Source organism: Sarcophilus harrisii, chromosome 2, assembly GCF_902635505.1.
Source record: "Sarcophilus harrisii chromosome 2, mSarHar1.11, whole genome shotgun sequence".
Taxonomy (NCBI): Eukaryota; Metazoa; Chordata; class Mammalia; order Dasyuromorphia; family Dasyuridae; genus Sarcophilus; species Sarcophilus harrisii.
The window spans coordinates 350,795,889-350,817,870 of NC_045427.1; the positions used below are offsets into that span (position 1 = coordinate 350,795,889).

A 21,982-nucleotide genomic window follows, 5' to 3' on the forward strand; every position below is an offset into this window, starting at 1 on the left:
CAGAAGAAAAAGAAAAAAAAAGAAAAGATAGCATGTATTGATAATAATAATAATAATGATTTACAGTCTCCATGATCACATGATTTAGAGCTTAAAGATATCTGAGTATCAGACATTGGCCATTTTGTTCTCCAGATCATTTTATAGATGAGGAAAGTGAGACAAACAGTTTAGTGACTTAAATAGGGTCACACAGCTAATATGTATCTGAGGCCAGATTTGAACTCATAAAAATGAGTTTTCCTAACTTTAGAGCTGGCACTCTTTTCATGGTGCTTAATAGAGTTTGCTTAATTCAATCTCATTTTTCAGATGAATAATGTAAGGCCTAATTAATTGAATTGCCTCAGATGACACATGAAAGGGCTGAGGTCTTCTCATTCCAGTTCTCTAGTACACAATATTGTCTTCACAGTGCCATGCTCTAGGCCAATTCTAGCTGTAACTTTTCTTAAAAAGAATCAGCAAAACATTTCAAAGTTACTCATGTTAATGTTCTTGAAATCAAGAAGTGTTGTTGTAGAGGACACAATAACTATAAACAGAAACAGTGTGGAGGGTGAGAGCTGAGATTCTTTGGGCAAAGGCTGAAAATGTGGTTTTCATTTACCAGGAAAAAGCCACAACTGCCAAGAATCCAATTCATACTGGCCACTTGGGGTTTCCTAGTGGCAAAGATGGGCAGAGTGCATGTGAAGAAAGGTCTTTTTGAAACTCTAAGCTTCAGGGTCAAGATCAGGGGTGGAGGCGAAGTTAGGGAACCACTATTTTGGCTGCTCCCAGACCAGCTTCTTCATCTCAAACACATGAGCCCTTTTTGTACTTTTTGTACTGTCTTTTTTTCTAGGTTTCCTTTTCTATTGTAGGCAAGGATTAAACTGCCATCCATAGAACTCTTCATCTACAAAGTCTGTTTGCTGGGTGCTCCTTTCCCTTCATTTTTCACAATTTTTCGGGGGGAGGGAGGGGAAAAGCTGCTCTTTGAGAGACAGAGGAAAAAACACTGCATTTGGAGTCAGTAGACCTGAGTTCAAATTGTGGCTCTACATCATACCAACAATTAGACCTGGAGAAAGTCATTTAAACTATTTGATTTGAAGAAATGTTTCAAATTTTCTCTTGCTCTCAGTTTCCATATCTGTAAAGTAAAGGGTTTGGAACTAGCTTACGTCCAAACACTCTTCTAATTCTAAATCTGTGATCCTTTTACTAAGGAGTTGGGAAGCATGAAATTTTGAAAGCAATTTAAGGTTCAATGACTTTTTGGCAGAACTTTGTATAAATTTAAGACCTATAAAGTGTATGAAAGGATAAAATGGCAGACTTGTTTACTGATTCCCAGAATAATTCCATGTATAACCTCCAAGTTGTAAATGAAGACTTGAGGAAAAATAACAGAATCTATTAGGAATTAACCACCACAACACAGTATGTTCTCTAGCTGCAACAGGCAACTGTTACAAGGACATAAGAGAAATCTAATGATGGGATTGTTGGTTCCAGAAATGTTGATTTAAAAAAAAAAAAAAAAACTAATAAACTCCATTTACAAAAGATCATGGTTCCTCTCAAGTAGAAGTTTTGTTTCTTATTTGGGTAAATCAAGTAGGAAGTAGACATTATTTTAAAGGGAAAAAAAATCTTACATTTAAAGGTAAGAGAATTACATAATAGGGAGCATGTTAGACATGAAGTCAGAAGACCTGGGTGCAAATCCTGCCTCAGCTTCATACTAGCCATGTCACACACACACACACACACACACACACACACACACACACATCCATTTTATAAATTAAGAATTGTAGTCTTGTACCAAAGCATACTACAAACTAATACCAAAACTTAAAGCATGCTATAAAATTGAGAATTACTGCTGTTGGTTTTCCCCTGGAATAGATAAAAGTCATCCAAAGCACTCAGCTACAATTTTAATCAGATAATAATATACCATGATCTTTGTAATCCTTTAAAATCAGTGTCAGCAATGGTCCCTGAGCACTAACTTAAAACATAAGTGTCCTGGTTTTAGATATTTTGCTAATAAGTGATTTTTTTCCCAGTGGAAATTCTTAATATCCTCTAGCTTGCTATAGGGTTCTTAACTTCTATGTGTCGTAGACCCTTTGTGAAATCTGGTAAAGTCTACAGTCTTTTCAAAATCATGTTTTAAATGAATTTTTATTTTATTCTGAATTTGAGAAATAAAACAAGCATAGTAGAAAAGAAACAAAGAAAAAAATTATACATGAAACTACAAATGTACTATGTACAACTTTTAAAGATATAATAAAGTTATATAACTTTCTTTTTTTTTTCTTCTTCCCCTCCCATCCTAGAGATGGCTACCATTAGATAGCAACATGTATATATGTAAAATCATTCTATATACACTTCTGTTTATCAGTTCTTTCTCTGGAAGCAGATAGCATCTTCCTGTATAGTTCCTTTGTCATTAATTTAGACTTTTTAATAACCAAAATGACTTAGTCACTCAAAGTTGACTTTAAAACAATATTGCAGTTCTTGCTTTATGTCCTCTTGGCTCTACTCATTTCACTCTTCATTATTTCATGCAATTTTATTCATGTTTTTCTGAGATCATTAGGTTCATCATTTCTTACAGCACTGCTATGCTGTATACATTGTGATGTATTGCATCACAATCATATCACAACTTGTTCAGCCATTCCTTAATTGACAGGCATCCCTGCAATTTTCAGTTCTTTGCCATTACAAAGAAAGCTGCTACAAATATTTTAGAACATATATTTTCTTTCCTTTTTCCCTATCTTTGGAAATAAACCTAGTAGTGGTATTGCTGGGTCAGTTGGGTATGGGCTGTTTGGGTATAATTCCAGATTGCTCTCCGAAATAGTTGGATTGATTCACAGTTCTACCAACAGTAAATTGGTGTCCCAATTTTCCATGTCTACTCCAACAAAAATTCCATAGGTTGCTGTAGAAGAGGTACCAAGGAAAATAAAAGAGCTTACCTAATGGCAACATGGAAGAGATAGTAAGGTATAGAGGTTAGAAAGCTGACCTTGGAATCAAGGTGATACATTGAGGTTCTCTTTTTTTTATTATTATTATAGTAACTTTTTATTGACAGAACCCATGCCTGGGTAATTTTTTTTTTACAACATTATCCCTTGCACTCACTTCTGTTCCGATTTTTCCCTGCCACCCTCCACCCCCTCCCCTAGATGGCAAGCAGTCCTATATATGTTGAATATGTCCTAGTATATCCTAGATACAATGTATGTGTGCAGATCCAAACAGTTTTCTTGTTGCACAGGGAGAATTGGATTCAGAAGGTAGAAGTAACCCAGGAAGAAAAACAAAAATGCAAACAGTTTACATTCATTTCCCAGTGTTTTTTTTTTTCCTTTGGGTGTAGCTGCTTCTGTCCATCATTGATCAATTGAAACTGAATTAGGTCTCTTTGTCAAAGAAATCCGCTTCCATCAGAATACATCTTCATACAGTATCGTTGTTGACGTATATAATGATCTCTTGGTTCTGCTCATTTCACTTAGCATCAGTTCATGTAATTCTCTCCAAGCTTCTCTGTATTCATCTTGCTGGTCATTTCTTACAGAACAATAATATTCCATAACATTCATATACCACAATTTACCCAACCATTCTCCAATTGATGGGCATCCACTCAGTTTCCAGCTTCTAGCCACTACAAACAGGGCTGCCACAAATATTTTGGCACATACAGGTCCCTTTCCCTTCTTTAGTATCTCCTTGGGGTATAAGCCCAGTAGAAACACTGCTGGGTCAAAGGGTATGCACAGTTTGATAACTTTTTGGGCATAATTCCATACTGCTCTCCAGAATGGTTGGATGAGGTTCTCTAACACATAATATCTATTTAACCTCTCAGTACTTGGGGAAACCCTCTAAGACTGTAAGTTACAGAGGCTAATCTGCATTAGGGGAAGGAATTCCCCTACTAAGAGTTTCCTATGCCGATGAAATCATAGATCTAAAACAAACAAACAAAAAGTGTGTGTGTGTGTGTATATATATATATATATATATATATATATATATATATATATATAATATGCTTTGCTTTCTTAAAGTGGAGTCTAACTATACATATTTATTTTTATATTTATAATTATATTTTTAAAATTCTCACTTTAGAAGAGGAAAGTGAAACAATAACTACAATACTTGTCCCTTCTTTCCCACTTTGTTCCCATCTGGGTGCAATAAGGACCTATGTACCATATACGATAGGACCATATACCAATGCCAACTCCCCTGGTATCCCTGTACCTATCAGGAAGGAAAGCTAGCCCATTAGGACACTGTAAGCAAGCATTGGTGCTGGATTTAAGAGATGCCTTTAAAGGCCAAATCCTGTATTGCCTTCCTATCTTGATCCTCCCATGAACCCTTTGCAAAAGGAAGAAGGCAGAGATTTTGGCCTTTATTTACAGATGGGGAAAAGGAGTTAAAGAGGAGATATGTGTCAAACTAAACAAAGAATGAGCAGCATGAAAGATAAATAATTAAAGCCCAGTTCTTATGTCCTATTGCCCAAGACATGTGACCCAAGACATGCCAGCCCAGGCCTGGCATAGGTAATTCAGTTCTGAACAAGAGGTGGGCATGAGTGCAGACAGGAACCCTTTGTCTATATGGTGTTCACCCATATTAAGAATTCCCAGCCTCATTCCTTCAACATGCTTCTATTTTAGGAGGTAATGTTGATATCCTGCCACCTGAAAAAGAGCAACTGATAGCCTGAAGACAGAAAGCTAGTGATTATGTAAGCAATTCAATTTGACAAGTATTTATTTTTTAAATACTATTTTACTTTTTCCAATTACATGTAAAGACAATTTTTAACATTAATTTTAAAAAAAAGTTTAGTTTCAAATTTTCCCTCCCTCCCCTATCTTTTTCTTAAGAAGATAAGAACTTTAAATAGGTTACATATGTGCAATCATGTAAAACATATTTCCATATTAATCATGCTATGAAAAAAGAAATAGATCAAAATTTTTAAAATCACAAAAAGATAAGGAAACTGAAAATAGTATGTTTTTATCTGCATTCATACTTCATCAGTTCTTTCTCTAGATATGGATAGCATTTTCTATAAGTCCTTTGGTATTATTTTAGATCATTGTATTGCTGAGAAGAATTAAATCATTCAAAGCTGATCATTGAACAACCCTGCTGTTACTATGTACAGTGTTTTCCTGTTTCTGCTCACTTCACTTTGCATCAATTCATGTAATTTACAGATTTTTACTAAATGCCTACTAAATAACAAGCACAATGTTAGATGCCTGGGAAATAAAGACAAAAAATTAAACAAACTCATGTTCTACTAGAAGGAAACAATATATAGATAAATAAACATAAAATATATGCAAAATAAATAATTTCCCACAGTGGGATAGGGAGGGGATTGAATAAGACAATCAGTAAGCAAGTCAAAGTTTCAGGTAGGTGATGGCACTTGAGCTGAGTCTTAAAAAGACCTGGGTATTCCAAAAAAATAGAGGCAAGAAGGGAAAGTGTCATAGACATGGTGAACAATCTGTAAAGGCAGAGAGGTAAAAAAAAAATTTTTTTCTAACTCATATATAGGGAATAGCAAGTTTGGCTGGTTTATAGAATGAGATGGAAGTCAACAATTCCATGCCTTCTACTGAGACAGAGTACCACCAGATCTTTTCATCTCCTGCTCTAAGCCCTTCTAAAGCCTGACCATTGACCACTCATGTGCCCTTAGGATTTGTGGGCCCTCTGCCCTCCATTATAAAGAGGAGGTTCAAGCCAGTCATGATTTAGTTCCTCTTCAGACTATACTCTTGCCTCTCTGGACTTTTCCCAGCCTCTTCCTCCTCCCCCAATTCATCTCTCTCTTTTCAACATTTTTGATATATCATCTTCCCCCATTAGAATGTAAGCTCATTGAGGACAGGGACTGTCTTGCTGTTTGTTTGTATTACCTTGGCTCATAGTTCATTAGTTTTTAATGAGTATTTGTTGACTTGACTTACCTGAAATAGAACTTTATCTTATGAGTTAGTCTCCCTCAACGAGAGTGGGTGTTCTGAGATAGCTAGATGATGCAGTGGATAGAATATTGGTCTTAGAATCAGAGAGATCTGAGTTCAAATGTATCCTCATGTATCCACTAACTTAATGATTCTGGAAAAGTCACTTAGTCTCTATTTCTTCAACTGTAAAATGGAGAGAATAACAGCATCTATCTCAAGGATTGTTGCAAAATTGAAAATTGATTTTAATTTTATTTTTAAGGCTTAGTCAAATTGTCATAGATTAATACTCTCCCATGCCATCTGAATCTAAACTCCTTATCCTTATTTTAACTTTATCCTCAAAAAGCTTGCCTAAAGATCAAGTTTTTGTCTTGTAACTATCTCTACCCTTTTCTCAGGTAGCTAGGACACATGGGGTGTTCAGAGAACACCAGCACATCTGATGTGAGGGATTGCTGAGCCTTTTTCAGGGCTTCTCATCTATCTTTGATGTCTACTTGGCACTCAACTCTCTCTAATCTGTGGCTCCAAGATGATGTAGCATGCATAGCAGCCATACTCCGTAAATGGTGTAGACAAACAGGCTAAAACAGGTTGAGGGAAATCGGTATGTTGTGCCACAGTTCTCTTTTATTGTCCTAACTCAGTTTCCCTTATTGTCTCTGACTCAATTTCCCTAAATTGTTCTGCCTCAGTTTCCCTAATTGGTACTGTTTCAGTTTCCCTTATTGTTCTGCTTCAGTCTCCTTACTTGCTCCTCTCCGGTTCATTAAGACTGGTAGAACCCAGGGCTATTTGCTCTAAGGTTATAAATTGTCAATGTGTAAACTCAGAAAAAGGAACTCCAGACTTTGTGTCTGGAGTCCGACATTTTCTTAACTTCCAGTTTGTTAGAATTTATGGTCCTACTCCCCAACCTGTCAGAACCGGATTAATGGTTCCTGCCTGGAGATTCCTCCTCACCAGAATTTGGACTCCACCCCCCTGCCTTTGTTTAGCTACTGTGTATAAATATGTCATTGAGAACTCGGCTGCTCCTGATTTGGTCCCAGCATATATCTCTCCCATTCAAATAAAATATTAAAAACTCTCTAATCTCTATCTTGCCTCAGTTTCTCCGGCATTACAGGTGGACCTTAAATTTATAAGTAGGGTAGTGTCTCCCCCAAGCATGTGAAGGCATTCTCTGCTGAAGTGAGTGAATGAAAACAATTTGCTTCAAGAACCATGAAGGTAACTCATTGCATCCTGGACAACATTGCCTGTCATTTTGACTTTTGTCTTGCCACTGGACTTCAATGGCTTTGTTAGAAAGCCAGAGGCAGATGATTTTGTATAACTCTGACTCACTTAAATCCAATTCATATAGGATATCTTTGGTCTTCTTTAAAACTGAAGAAAACACTCAAGCAGCCCCTGATCATTTGAGTCTCAATTCTATCATTTTAGTTTGAATCTCCATCTTATTATTCAGAATGATTCAATCAAAGCACACACACTCTCCCTTGCAGACTACACTCTCGTCTTTCCACTGCTACACCCAGAGGCTACAGACTAATCCTACCTATTACCTAAAGTTTACTCCAGATTCCCTGGCAAGTAACCGGGGGGACCTGAGGTAACTTTTAACCCACTTTCTTATTAATATGACTACCAAAAGGGATTTTCTTACTTTAGCCAGAGAAGGTCCAAATGATGCACTCTCAGGCCAAGCGGAAGGAAAATATACCTGGATTTAAAAGACCCTCTTTGGCCTTACTCAGCTTTTCGGTCATTGAGAGAGGCCATTGAGCCAATTTACTGGTTATTGCTAGCCTAACTAATAAATTAGTTGTGTTCAGGTCCCTGGCTTTGCTGAAGTGTCCAGTAACTCACTTTATTAACAGCTATTTTGCTCTGGAGAAAATCGAGCCTCAGTCTCATTTTACTCACCACAGAATCAAATGAGAATTTAACCCAGTGCCTGTACATAGTAGATGCTATGTAAATAATAGTTCTTTCCTTCCTTAGATACAGATTCTGTCTTGCTTTTTGTTTTTATTATTATTTTTATTATTAGAACTTAGTATAATGCTTGGCACATAACACTCAGTGAATTGGCTTTTTTTTAATACTGAATGGGATAAAATGAGTGTAGATCTCTCATGGGAATGTAGCCTTGACTTCTAACTTGAGGCTTTGCAATAACAAGTTGAGCTATAACTAAAAAAGCTGCAGGTGTTTGTCTTGGATGAACATTTCTCCTCCTGTTTTCCCCACCTCTTAATTAACATTTAAGTACTTCTTTTAAAGGTGTTGAGGGTTTTGGGAATTCAGGCAATGGAATTCTTTCATCCAAGAATTTCTGCTTGTATAGCAGTTCTCTGGAGATATTTGAATTGAGTTTGTTATTTATTCTTTTACTTCTGATATAGATTTCCATGTTTAGATTGTAAGCCTGGGAGAAAAGATCGGAGTTGGAGGGGAGGGGGCTTCTGTGTTTAGGGTCTATTTAGTCTTGTGTTTGTGCTTTGCACTTCTCTACAGCCACTTTGTTAGGAGTTGCCCTTTCTTTCGAGATCCTAATAAATCCTTTTTTTGTTTGTTTTTTTCTTTTACCTTGAGTGTCTTTGATTTTTAATTTGGGTAAGGGTCCCACTGTCCCACACTGTTCAAAGAATTGCAAAGTTGGTCTGAAAAATGCTTAGAAGATTTAAGAACTTTGATCAAAGCCTAGTCAATTAACTGGTCACTACCAGTTGTGATTTCAGAGCACTTTAGGATGAAAGAGCTTCCCAACTCTCTACAAAGAGGTGGTTAACTACTGGCCAGAAATGAACATACTTTTCCACATATGGCCAGATATAATTAATTTAATTGTACTTATTTTTCATGGGGAAGATATTCATGGAGGAAAAGAAGTCATTGGAAAGTAACACTGATTTTTTAAAAATTGTAAGAAAGATTGACTAAAAGAAAAAAGTGAAAGAGAAAAGCATTAATAAAACACTTTTTAAAGAAACAATCAGAACCAGATTGTGAGGAAAGTTAAATACCAAAAAATAATTTGTTTATATCCTAGAAGCAATAGGGTATCAATGAAGCTTTTTTTTTTAAAGGAGAAGGTATGGTCAAATCTGTGCTTAAGGAGTATCAATTTAGCATCTGTGTGAAGGATGGGTTTTAGTGGAATTAGGCTAAATGCATAATCACTTCTGTTAAGAGATGACAAAAGATGATAAACAAGAATCTCACAGAATGAGAAAACCTGGATAAGTTGAAACCTGAAATTTGGAGAGAATTCCCTATATTGATGGGATCATAGATCCAATGAAATAAATGCTGCAGTGCTTTTCAGAAGACCATGAGCTTCAGGCAGTGAGTATTCTTGGTACATAGCTAAGTGAATTACCTTTTTCAGCACCCCTCCCCACTCCACCAAGCCCAGCACCTTCACTCAATAACCCCTAGAGCTAAATACTTGGCAACTTCTCCCTTGCATGCTATGTTTACAACCTGAAAAAGATCTGGAACATTCTATCTTGCTCCAAAGGGAATGAGCTACCACTTGCCTGTAATACTTTGTCAACAAGGAATTGCTTCCCAACAAAATAATCTTAACTCATTCCCTGGAAAAGAGACGCTCCATCTAATGAATTTTTATTTGTTGCCTCAAAATTTCGATTTAAATGCCAGCTCCTCTATGAAGTCTTCTCTGATAACCTTCTATGGTCATATAGCATTTTATATTTCAAGCATTCATGAATATGAATAATTATCATCTATGTCATAATACAATCTCTTGTCTCTCCTGCTAGTCTCTTTGAGAACTATGTGATATTTATCATTGCATCTCTAGCATCACCACTAATAAATATTTGTTGAATTGAATGGGATGCACACATTCCACTTCTTAAAAATGCGAATTCATACATGCTTTTTTTAAGAAATTAAGGTCAAACTTGGCTCAATAATGAGGTGATTCAAAGAAATTCTAATAGGCCTCTGATAGAAAATGCCTTCCACATCCAGAGAAAACTATAGAGACTAAATGTGAATCAAAGCACTGTATTTTCACCTTTTTGCTACTGTTTTTTGTTTGCTTGGTTTTTTCCCTTTTTGATCTTATTTTTCTTGTATACATAATGAATATGGAAATATGTTTAGTAGAATAGCATATTTAACTTATATTGAATTGCTGCTTTGGGGAGGGAGAAAGGGAAGAGAGGGAGAAAAATTTGGAATACAAAGTTGTGCAAAAGTGAATATTGAAAACTATCGTGGAATGTATTTGAAAAAAATTAAATACTATTTGTTAAAAAAAATTAAGATCAAAGAAATTACCTATGTTTGGAGAATGTAACAATGTCTTGAGATGATTGGAGATAATCTTGGTAATCATGATGTCCACTACGGGGGCCATGGGACATAGAACTGGAAAGTTCCTTACAGATCATCTTAGTCTATCCCCCACACTTTAGAGATGAAGAAACTGAGGACCAACGAGACCAGTAATTATCCTTAAGTATCAAAGTTGAGAGTCAAACCTGTTTTCTTATTTGTAATCCAGTTTCACTGAACCATGCCATATTGCCAGTATTCTCTAATGAAATTTCACCCCTTTAGTAGATGTTCTGCTGCAAGCTGTTGGTGACACAGACATTACCAGACAATAAAAAACAAACTAAAAAATGCTAGGTAAACTGATTCTGTGATCAGCCTTGCCAGAAAAATCTGAGTGTTCCTCACACCCTAGAATACCTTGTCCTCTTTCTTCACTTCTTCCTGCCTAATCACCTCAATTCTCCATGAAAAATTTTTGTTCCCCTTTCCCTCTCCCCCTCCATGTAGAATGTTTCCCAGGAATCACCTCCAGGGCATGAGAATTCTTGAATGGCATTAGAGAGAGCAGATGCTGTGTGGCTCCCCTGAATCACTCGGCTGAAACATGCAATGGTCAAGTCCTGGGAAGGTTTGCCTACCTGAAAATCTGTAAGATTTGAGTTCAACAGACCTGGCTAAGCAGTATGTAGGGCTGGCCGAATATTCTTGGAGAAAAGAAGGTGGGTTTGGGGCTTATGGGAGAGGTCCATAATCAGAAGAGAAGGGCCCAGGCTAAAATCCTTGACTGGAATGTTCTAATCATGTCTCCAAGGAAAAGACACTAATAGTTACTTGGGAAACACTTGGCAAAAGTGTTCTGCTAACATCTTAAACAAAGACATATTGAAGACTTTTACCAGATTTTGATTTTCTGACATATTTCTTTGTGACATTAAGTTCTGGAGTAAAGCCATGCTTTGGGCATATGGAAAGAGTAGATAATGATCATAATAGCTAATATTTATATAGCACTTTAAGACAAACTGCTTTATATATGTTGTCTCACAAAAACTATGTGAGGTAGGTGTTATTATTGTCCTTATTTTACAGATGAGGAAACCAAAACTAACCCACAGCTTGAGTCTAAGGTAATATTTGAATTTATGTCTTTCTGATTCCAAGTCCAAAAAATTATTTATCTATCTAGATACATCACCTACTTGCTGTAGGCATGACTGGCAGCCACAAACTGGCAAATGCTTTTCATTTTCCTCTGCCTAATTCTATGATTATAGGTGCTAATCTATAACTGAATGGCCTGATTTGGGCACCCATTAGTGCTACAGCTTTGAGTCCCTCAAAGGATTGTAAATATCTCAGGGGAAGTGTAGAGAAATCACAGAAGGCTGGCATTTTCCACTTCAAGTGCACTTGTGCCCTTTAGTCTTGTTCCTTAAACCTTGCAAGGGCCTGAGGTGGTTTTTAACCTCATTGAGACTTAAATCACTAAGGGATGCTGCCTTTGAAGGGCAAGTTGCCTATTTAAATAAAGGTTTCTACTTGGGTTTAAAAAGAGTTTGAAATGTCCTTTCTTTGAAATATTCCATTTAGGACAATCTCTGGAGCATTTTGGATCGTTTTTGAGGAATGAGGAACTAAAGCTAATTTTACAAATTAGGCCAAATACAGATGTGATAGACACATATCATCCCAGCCTTTCTTTCTTTCTCTCTTGTCTCATATTCTAAAGTTTTAGATTATGTATTTAAAGAGAGAATATGCACAATTCTGGGATGCACAGCTTAGAGCAAAATGAAGGAGATTAGAGATGGGTAGGGAATCAGAAAGAAAAGGAGATAGATTCTTATATCCTGTGTATCTGGGGTCTCTTAAAGAGATGTAAGATGAAGGGAAGACAAGTTTGAGCTCAGGCAGGGTCAGTACTTCACAGATTTCCCATTTTGTTTCAATTATTCTCTCAAAACAAGTACATAGCAGCATCTTAAGCACAGGACACACTGAAAGAATCACAAAATAACCAAATTTGAGTTGGAAGATATTTGAAGAAATTATTATCCAACTCATACATGAAAGGAAAGAATATATTTAGAAAATATAACAATATTGGGAAGACAGAGGATTTCAAAGGGCACTTCCCCAGATGCCCCTTAAAAATGGTTCTTCCACTCTGATCAATGCATTGACTACCCACAATTCCGTTGGGGACTATTAGTAGATTGTTGATAAAGTAGACAACCTATCTCCTAATAGAGAATGAGAAATATAGAAGGAAATATACAGTTTTGGACATAGTCAATAGGGGAATTTGTTTTGCTTGAGTAGGATATTTGTTATAAAGATTTTATTTTTCTTTATTTCTAAGGAGGGGCTGGAAGGAAAGGTCAATAAATGCTTATTAAGTGAAAAACACAAAATTTTGAAATGTAAATTGCTCTTCCCCAAAGAATCAATTAAAAATTCTAAAATCTCTAAATAATTGACATGAATTTTTTTAGACTAACATGTATTCCACAATAAAGTAAATTAACAATCACTTCTCAGAAGAAAAACAAATTATAAAATATAATAAAATTTTAAAAGTTTTAATAATAAGAGCAATGCAAACTAATATAACTTAAGGTTTCTGCCTTATATTCATTGAATTGCCAAATTAAATAATGAAAACTAGTACTGGTGGATCTATAGAGATTCTGTAACAGGAAATCCTGACATCAGTGAAATCACAGGTCCTGATACACTCCCACCTTCTACCCCTGCCAATAGCAACAACAGCCAAAGGCATTGTCAAACACAGGGACATACAAATAAGATATGGCAGGAAAAAAAATCTTAATTCTTCAATCACACTGCCTCCTCCCCCTTATTGTGCTGTTTTTAAAAAATAATAAATGACAAATATGAAAAAATATGGGAAGACTTGTGTAAAATGATACATAATAAAGAGAATAGACCAATAGTCTAGGATGCTATTGTTTGTCTTTCATTTTCAGAGGACTAATAACAACACCTTATTTTGACCTGCAAAATGAACTGGATCTGAGGCAGAGTTGCACAAAGTTGTCAGCCTTACTCTTTCTTCCAGAGTCATCCAGCTGCAAGATAAAAGTTGGGGATATTTGATTTTGGCATCTTTAAAGTTTTACCAAGTTCTAAGCACTCCTCACTTGTTCTCTTCTGCCCATTCTGGGGGAAGGGGGAAAGGGACGGGAATCTTCATTTATATGCTTGGAATAGATACCTCCCTAACTCACTAAGAGATTTGTGGCTTATTAGTTATGCTCAACCTAGTTTAACGCATCTGCCTAGGTGCTTTACCAGGATGTGGCCAGATCTTAAAAAAGGAAGGGAAAGCAAATCGGGCTTTTTTTTTTTTTTTTTTTTTTGGCTGTTGTATAAAAATTAGTCTATACTTTAAAAAAATAAATTTATAGTTTCATGTTTAATGAATTTTATTATGTTTTTGTGTATTTGAATATTTGTTTTTATTTATGTTTACTAAGTATAGAATGGCAATTTCTTCTTTTTTTCAAGGCAATTAAGTGCTAATAAGTATAAATCGTCTGAAGTTGAATTTGAACTCAGGACATCCTTACTTCAGCCCTATCCACTGTACCATCTAGCTACCCTTAGAATGAAAATCTTTCAAACAACAGTGAAGGGAATTATTCCTAAGACAACTCAGTGAGGATCTCAGAACAGAAGAAGGGACAAATATAGTCCCAACCATGCATCTGTCCCCTTTCCATACCTATCCTGCTCCTGCTACCTCCAAGAACTAACCAGATGTTGGTGCATCTCTGTTAGACCCAGGTACTTTCTGAGGTGATAAGACCAAGGATGTAAGCTCTCTATTAGTGAAATACATTTTAAATAACACTATGTGCTAACTCATGAACATTGATATGTTAAGTGATTTTAACTATCTCTTCCTACAGATATGCTCACTTTAATCTAGACCTTAAGAGTGAAGATGTTTCATTGCAAGGTTGCAGGAAGCTCTTGGATCCCTTTTGGCGATTCCATTTTAATATGACTTGTTTCTTGTTTGACAGTGGAATATAGTGTGTGATGAAAACTGGAAACCTCCACTGACAACTTCATTGTTCTTTGTGGGCGTGCTGATGGGATCCTTCATATCAGGACAACTCTCAGACAGGTAAAGAGGGACATCTCCAAACCTGAGGACATCCTGAATTGGTGGGTGCAAAAGAGTGGGGCCCTGTTCTTTAAGCCTGACTAAAGAATGCCATGATAGATAAATCCTTTGACTGACTCACTGACACTTAACAAGCAGTCAGGGAGGAGACCACATTCCATACTACCTCCAAGCAGGACTGAGGATTGTGAGGGTTGACTGGGACTGAAGTTAAGAGGCAAAGCTCCTTACCTGTCTGCCTTGGTCTTACATAATGGAGGTGTGAAGCTATTTAGAGATGGGAAGCTGACCTCTCAAAGTCTTCCCCCAGTCCAAGAGTTCCACAATAGTGATCTCATTCATTCCTATCTAGAGAGACCCCAAAAGTTAACAGGATTTTCAATTGTTCCCTGTGATCACATTACAGTCTTCCAGGTCCTCTTTAAGAAATGAAGAGGCTCCAACCATCCTGGAGAGCAATTTGGAACCATGCCCAAAGGGCTGTCAAACTGTGCATACTTTTTGATCCATCAAGTGTTTCTTTTGGGTCTCTATGCCAAAGAGATCATAAAAAAGAGAAAAGGACCCTCATGTGCAAAAATGGTTGTGGCAGCCCTGTTTGTAGCGGCAAGAAACCAGAAATTTAATTGATGCCCATCAGGTGGAGAATGGCTGGATAAGTTGTAGTATATGAATGCTATGGGATACTATTGTTCTATAAGAAATGACCAGCAGGATGATTTCAAAGAGCCCTGGAGAAACTTACATGAACTGATGCTAAATGAAGTGATCAGAACCAGGAGATCATTATCAAGATGTCAAGACTATGTGATGATGAATTCTGACAGAAGTAGCTCTCTTCAACATTGAGATGATTGAGGCCGGTTCCATTGATCTTGTAATGAAGAGAGCCATCTGCACCCAGAGAGAGGACTGTGGGAACTGAGTGTGGATCATAACATAGCATTGTCATTCTTTTTGTTGTTGTTTGCTTGCATTTTATTTTCTTTCTCATTTTTTTTCCTTTTTGATCCGATTTTTCCTGGGCAGCAAGATAACTGTATAAATACATATACATATATTGGATTTAACCTATCTTTTTAACATGTTTAATATATATTGGATTACTTGTCATCTAAGGGAGGGAGATGAGGAGAAGGGACAGAAATTTGGAACACAAGGTTTTGCAAGGGCCAGTGTTGAAAAATATTCATGCATATATTTTGAAAATAAAAACCTTTAATAATTTTTTAAAAAGAAAGAAATGAAGAAGTTCCTTCCCTTCTCTCAAGATGGAAGACAAAAAACCCCAAAAAGAATAAAAGAAAAAGAAAATTAAAAAGGAAAAAAACAAAAACAAAAAGGAAGATGGGCTGAAAAGGTGGCGAAAAAGCCTCGAAAGCAGTGCAGTCAGAACCCAGTTCTAGCCCAAGGGATCGGTAAATACTCAGGAGCTGCCTATGTATTCCAGGTAAGCTATGTACAAATGGAAATATGCTGCTCCAAAAGCCCGGATTGATAGGAAAAAGAGAGAGAGGGTGGTCACTACTATCTCAAAACAGTTGGTGTTGATAAGAATAAAGGAACCTATATGGTAAAGATTGCAAAATGTCTAGGTATTACCCTACTGGGGATGGGCCTAGAAAACTGCTGAGTCACGGCCAAATGCCCTTCAGCCAGCCTGTGAGGAGACTTACATCCAGCATCACTCAGCACCGTTCAGATCCTGCTCACAGGCCTCAGCAGCAGCAAGCGAGCTGTTTTCATGAAGCAGCGGGCTAGTGTGGCTTGCTACACTGGACCTCTGACCATCAGCCTTGTTCCTCTGCAAAGGACCCATCAGAAATGCGTCACTGCCATCACTACCAGAGTTAATATTTCTGGTGTAAAAATTCCAGATCACCAAAAAGGAGAGAGATGTTTGAAAAAGAGAAATATGAGATTACAGAGCAGCGCAAGGCTGATCAGAAAGTAATGGACTCAGATTCTGCCCTAAATCAAGAAAGTTCCTCAGCTCCGTGGCTACCTGCGATCTGTATTTTTTCTCTCCAATGGTGTTTAACATCACAAACTGCTGTTTTAAATGTCTTAAGAGAGCTCTTTTTTAAAAAAAAATTTTATTAAAGCTTTTTATTTACAAAACATATGCGTGGGTAATTTTTCACTCTTGCAAACCTTCTGTTCTAAATTATCCCCTCCTAAAAAATTACCCTGTCATGGGCTCTGTCAATAAAAAGTTATAATTATTTTTTTAAAAATTATTCCCTCCTTTCCCCCACCCCCTCCCCTAGATGGCAAGCAGTCCAATACATTAAATAAGTTAAAATATATTAAATCCAATATATGTGTACATATCTATACAGTTATCTTGCTGTACAAGAAAACTAAAATCAAGAAGGAAGAAAAAAACTGAAAGAAAACAAAATAAAACCAAACAACAACAGAAAGAGTGAGGAAAAAAAAGAGGTTATAGCACCAGTGGTATAAAGAACTTGAATTTGTATAGTACCTCACACTTTTCAAAAACACCTTTACATTACATTACAACCCTGTGAATCACTTTTTATTATTCATTTGCCAGATTCTAAAACTGAGAATGGAGAAGTGACTGGTCCAGAATCACATAGTTAATTAGTGACTTAGTGATTACTGATTAATTAGTGACTAGAACACAGATCTAGTGACTGACCTGGGTAGTGGCCCATACTTCATAAACATGTAACTTTCTGACTTTTAAAGAAGTGCTCAAAGAAAAGTGCTCTAGATTTTGTCACCTTCACTCTCCCATTAGTACAAAGGAATGTTGTCTATAATGCTAAAATTCAACTAAGGATTGTATATATGCCCTATTTCTTTCTTGCTACCCCTTTCCCTTAGCCCACAGTTGCTGCTGCTGCTGTTTCCTCTGGTTATAGCAGACACTTAGTAGCTACAGTATCCTAAACAGCCTCCATTTGAATCAGGAAAAAAAATTCTTCTAAATTGAGCTTTTTAAATAAAACTCATTATGGAACGGATATAATCTAGGTTCTCAAAGGCTGCTTGTTTTTCCAGCCAGCAGGGCCCAACTCTGACAAATTGTAAAGCATATGTATCTAATCCTGGTGAAGAACGTTTTTATACAAGGATCGATTTAGCTAAATTCAGATTCCACGACACCTTGGTGAAAACAAATTTCTCTTTGAAATTCTTTGGTCTTTTATCCTAACATTATATTTAAACAACAACATAGAACAGGCACTCAAGACAGAAGATGGGGTAGACCTCTCCCTCTTGTTCCCAACTTCCTTTCTCTGTCTTACAGTGACCAACCAGACCAATTTAGGTGTTGTGTGGCTAAAATAGGTAACAAAAACAGCAAGAATAAACACAAGACAGGTCTGCAGGATGTTACTCTCCCTCCTTCTGTAGGCTTAGGATTCAGAAGGTTGAAGGACTGCAGTAATAGGGAAAGCTGACTGCACCAAAGTGGTGAAGCTTTTAGAAACAATAACTTCTTTTCAATAGTATTTTATTTTTCTAAATATTAGTTTTTGTTAAACTTTGTGTTCCAAATTTTTTTCTTTCCCTCCATTCCCTCCCCTTTCCCCAAAACAGTAAACAATCTGATATAGATTAAATATGTGCAATTCTTTTAAACATATTTCTATATTTGTCATGTTGTTCAAGAAAAAATCCTTAGGAAAGAAAAAAAAATAAATGAGCAAACAAATAACAAGGGGAAAAAGGTGAAAATAATATGATTTGAACTATATTCAGTCTCCATTGTTCTCTCTCTATATGTGGATGGCATTTTTTATCCCAAGGCTAATGGAATTGCCTTGGATCACCTCAAACAATAACTCTTTTTTTTTATGTTAAATATATTAAAATATAAATTAGATACACAATAAGTATACATGACCAAAACGTTATTTTGCTGTACAAAAAGAATCAGACTCTGAAATATTGTACAATTAGCTTGTGAAGGAAATCAAAAATGCAGGGTGCATAAATATAGGGATTGGGAATTCAATGTAATGGTTTTTAGTCATCTCCCAGAGTTCTTTTTCTGGGCATAGCTGGTTCAGTTCATTTCTGCTCCACTGGAAATGATTTGGTTGATCTCATTGCTGAGGATGGCCTGGTCCATCAAAACTGGTCATCATATAGTATTGTTGTTGAAGTTATAAATCTCCCCTTTCCATTTCACTCAGCATCAGTCTTGTAAGTTCTCCAGGCCTTTCTGAAATCATCCTGTTGGTCATTTCACAGAAAGAATATTCCATAATATTCATATACACAAATTTTTCAATTCTAACTGATGGACATCCATTCAGTTTCCAGTTTTTAGCCACTACAAAAGGGCTGCCACAAACATTCGTAATAAGGTCCTTTTCCTTCTTTTATAACTTTGGGATATAATCCGTAGTAATCCCGTTGGATCAAAGGTTTGATCTTTTTGAGCATAGTTCCAAACTACTTCCAAAATGGTTGATTCATTCCAACTCCCCAACAATGATCAAGTCCCAGTTTTCCCGCATCCCCTCCAACAATAATTATTTTTCCTGTCATCTTAGCCAATCTGACAGGTATGTAGTGGTATCTTAGAGTTGTCTTAATTTGCAAACAATAACTCTTGAAAACTGTTTTACAAGTAACTAGGGGAAGGAGGTAACCTAAACTGATAAAGAGAATACCCATACCAGGGAAGTCATGGATCTTTGAATAATTAAAGTATAGGAATCATTGCCTAGTCATCGCCCATCTGGTCATTTCTCAGTTGACAACCTTTGAATTTTGTTGTTTGATTTTAGTTTTTGTTTGAAGGGGGGAGGAGGTCTAGAGACCTGTGCTTTCATTGATGCAGGGAATTTCAGGTAAGACATTTCAGATCAGTATAATGAATTAGCAACTTTCAGTCTTAGAGAATTACCTGAGAGGGACTGAGAGTCAGTTAATAAGCATTTATTAAATGCCTACAATGTGCCAGCTAATGTAATAAGCACTGATGATACAAAATAAAGCAAAAGACAGGGGAGGCAATGTGCAAATAATTATGTACAAATAAGCTATAGAGAGGATAAAATGGAGATAACAGAGGGAAGGCACTAGAATTAAAGAAAGGGATGACTTATGCAAAGACCCCAATCAATGAGAAAAGAATTCTCTGCTAATCATCTATCCCCAAGTGGCCCACTCAGTAATGCCTGAATACTGTTTCAGAACATAGAGGAACTAGGGAGAGCCAGTCATGCAGCTGAAGATGTCAATCATCTCTGTGATTCAGAATCCCATGACTCTCTAGTATCCAGGGACCATTCATTGACTTTAGACATCATCTGGTCTAACTTCCTCATTTTAGAGGGGGGAAAAAGATGGAGGTTTTTAGTTAGGTCTTGTCTCATAGAGGTAAACCCCCTTTAGTTTCTTTTCTTGTCTTGTATAAGAAATGAAACTCCCCTTGATTACAGTGGTTATTGAATTGCTGCTGTTTTTTAATGCATTTTTATTTGATTTTTACATCAACTTGACTTCCAAATTTATTCCTCCTCTCCTCCTATCAATTAAGCTATCCCTTGTAACAAAGAATTTTTTTTAATTGGGGGTATGGGGGAAGGAGAGTAGTTAAGCAAAATTAACCAGCTCACCAACCAAACCTAATAGTATATGAAATTGTCCACACCCACCTATAGTCCCCTATATCTGCAAAGAAAGGAGAAAGATTCATTTTGTTATTTCCTCTTAGAGCCCCAGATTGGTCATTATAATTCTGCAGTATTCTGTTTCATTTATAGTTTGTTCTTTTGGGGAATCACTGGAATCATGTTTTCCTGATTCTACTTACTTCATTTATGCAAGTCTTGATGTTGATGTTTACCTGAACCCAAAGAATCTTAGTCCCTTTGAAATCCCTATAACCTGATGTGTATGTATGTGTGTGTGTTGCATTGTGTTTTTAAGGTTTGGCAGAAAAAATATCCTCTTTGGGACTATGGCTGTGCAAACCGGTTTCAGTTTCCTGCAGATCTTCTCCGTCAACTGGGAGATGTTCACTGTGCTGTTTATCATCGTGGGCATGGGTCAGATCTCCAACTACGTAGTGGCCTTCATATTAGGTAGGTTGAAGAGCTGGGAAGAAAGGTCATGTGCTTCTCTTCCCCTTTCTTCCTCTTCTTTCTTCTCCTCTTCTCTGGCTTGCTCAATTCTTTTCAATTGCTTTTACAAAGGGTGAGACAGAAAAATAAAAAAGTAGAGCCTCCACCCCCAGAAAGATTCCTCCTGATGAAATGGGCATCAGAACCTCCACTCAGTGGCTGTTTGCTGTTATTCACCATATCTTATACAACTTTAAATATATATATATATATATATATATATATATATATATATATATATAATCAGCAATGGAAGCTATGCTTCAACCATAGAAGGTGGGAGAGGTCAGGGAGAAGAAAAAAGTTTTATTTTGAGGATAAATGGAATTACCTATCAATGCAGTTTATTGTATTAAATTTGGACCACAGATCAAATCACATTTCTGAATCATCATCACACAAGTCAAACTTTATAAAAGTTGGGAAACAGGTACACAAATATTAGTTCTATTCTTCCACACCAATCTAAAAGTAATCCTGCAACTTTTGTTAATGCAAATTCTCAAATTTGGGGGTGTATTCAAATGCCATGGCTCCTAGCTGGGAGCTATGAATACACAGGCTCTGCTGGGAAGCCAGTCTACTTAAGTCTTGTTTTTAAGAAGCAGAGAAAGTGCCTGAGGGATTCATGAGGCCACTTAGGTGTCATTCCTAAACCTAGACTCAGAACTCCTCTCTAACTTTCTTCCTCATCATTACCCAGCTCCGGCCAGAAATGGGGTCATTCCCTCAGGAAGAGGTCCAATAAAAATGTTGATACATTCTGAGCCATCAGCATATTCTGCAGTATCTCACTGAATCTTGTGCAGGTGGGGTCAGGGTAGCTAAGTAAGTGAAAAGGAACACTTTAAAAGAGGAGCTGGGTAAGGCTGTAATTTCCTATGTTGAAACCCAAAGACCCAAAACAGTTCCTTGCTTCAGTTAGTTCTTCCACATAGAGGGCAATCTTTCATATGACTAAAATTTAGTCAGTTTTAAACTAATTTTGTCAAAAAAATTGGTTCAAACATTGAACTATTAAAATTCTATTCATTAACTCTTCTCTATGGTATCAAACCTATTATCATCTTCACTGGACATCTTATTAATTCTTAATTTTATTGCTATCTTTTTCATATCATCATTTCTAAGTATATCTCAACTTGACCCTGTCTAGAAAATAAAAAAGAAAGGTTAAAGAGGAATAAGAAGGGAAGGAGCTCAACAAAAATTCCCAATATATCAACAGAGTCTGAATAAATATATGCAGTGTTTCACCCAGAGTTCTCATTATGGCCAAAAAAAAGGGAGGGGGGGGAATATATTTTCCCATTTCCTGCCTGGGGCCATACTTGGTTATGTTT

General features: G+C 36.6%; 1 protein-coding gene and 1 pseudogene across 2 annotated transcripts in view; both read left to right on the forward strand.

The window, feature by feature from the left end:
• The window catches only part of SLC22A4 (solute carrier family 22 member 4), an 83,467-nt gene that overhangs the window by 20,298 nt on the left and 41,187 nt on the right, over window positions 1-21,982 (forward strand). For both annotated transcript variants that reach the window (XM_012549800.3, XM_023503829.2), the window contains exons 2-3: window positions 14,420-14,523; window positions 20,446-20,600. In XM_012549800.3, the coding sequence (XP_012405254.2) occupies window positions 14,420-14,523; window positions 20,446-20,600 (259 nt within the window). The remainder of the gene's footprint in view (window positions 1-14,419; window positions 14,524-20,445; window positions 20,601-21,982) is intronic.
• Window positions 15,813-16,628, forward strand: LOC111720839 (annotated as a pseudogene).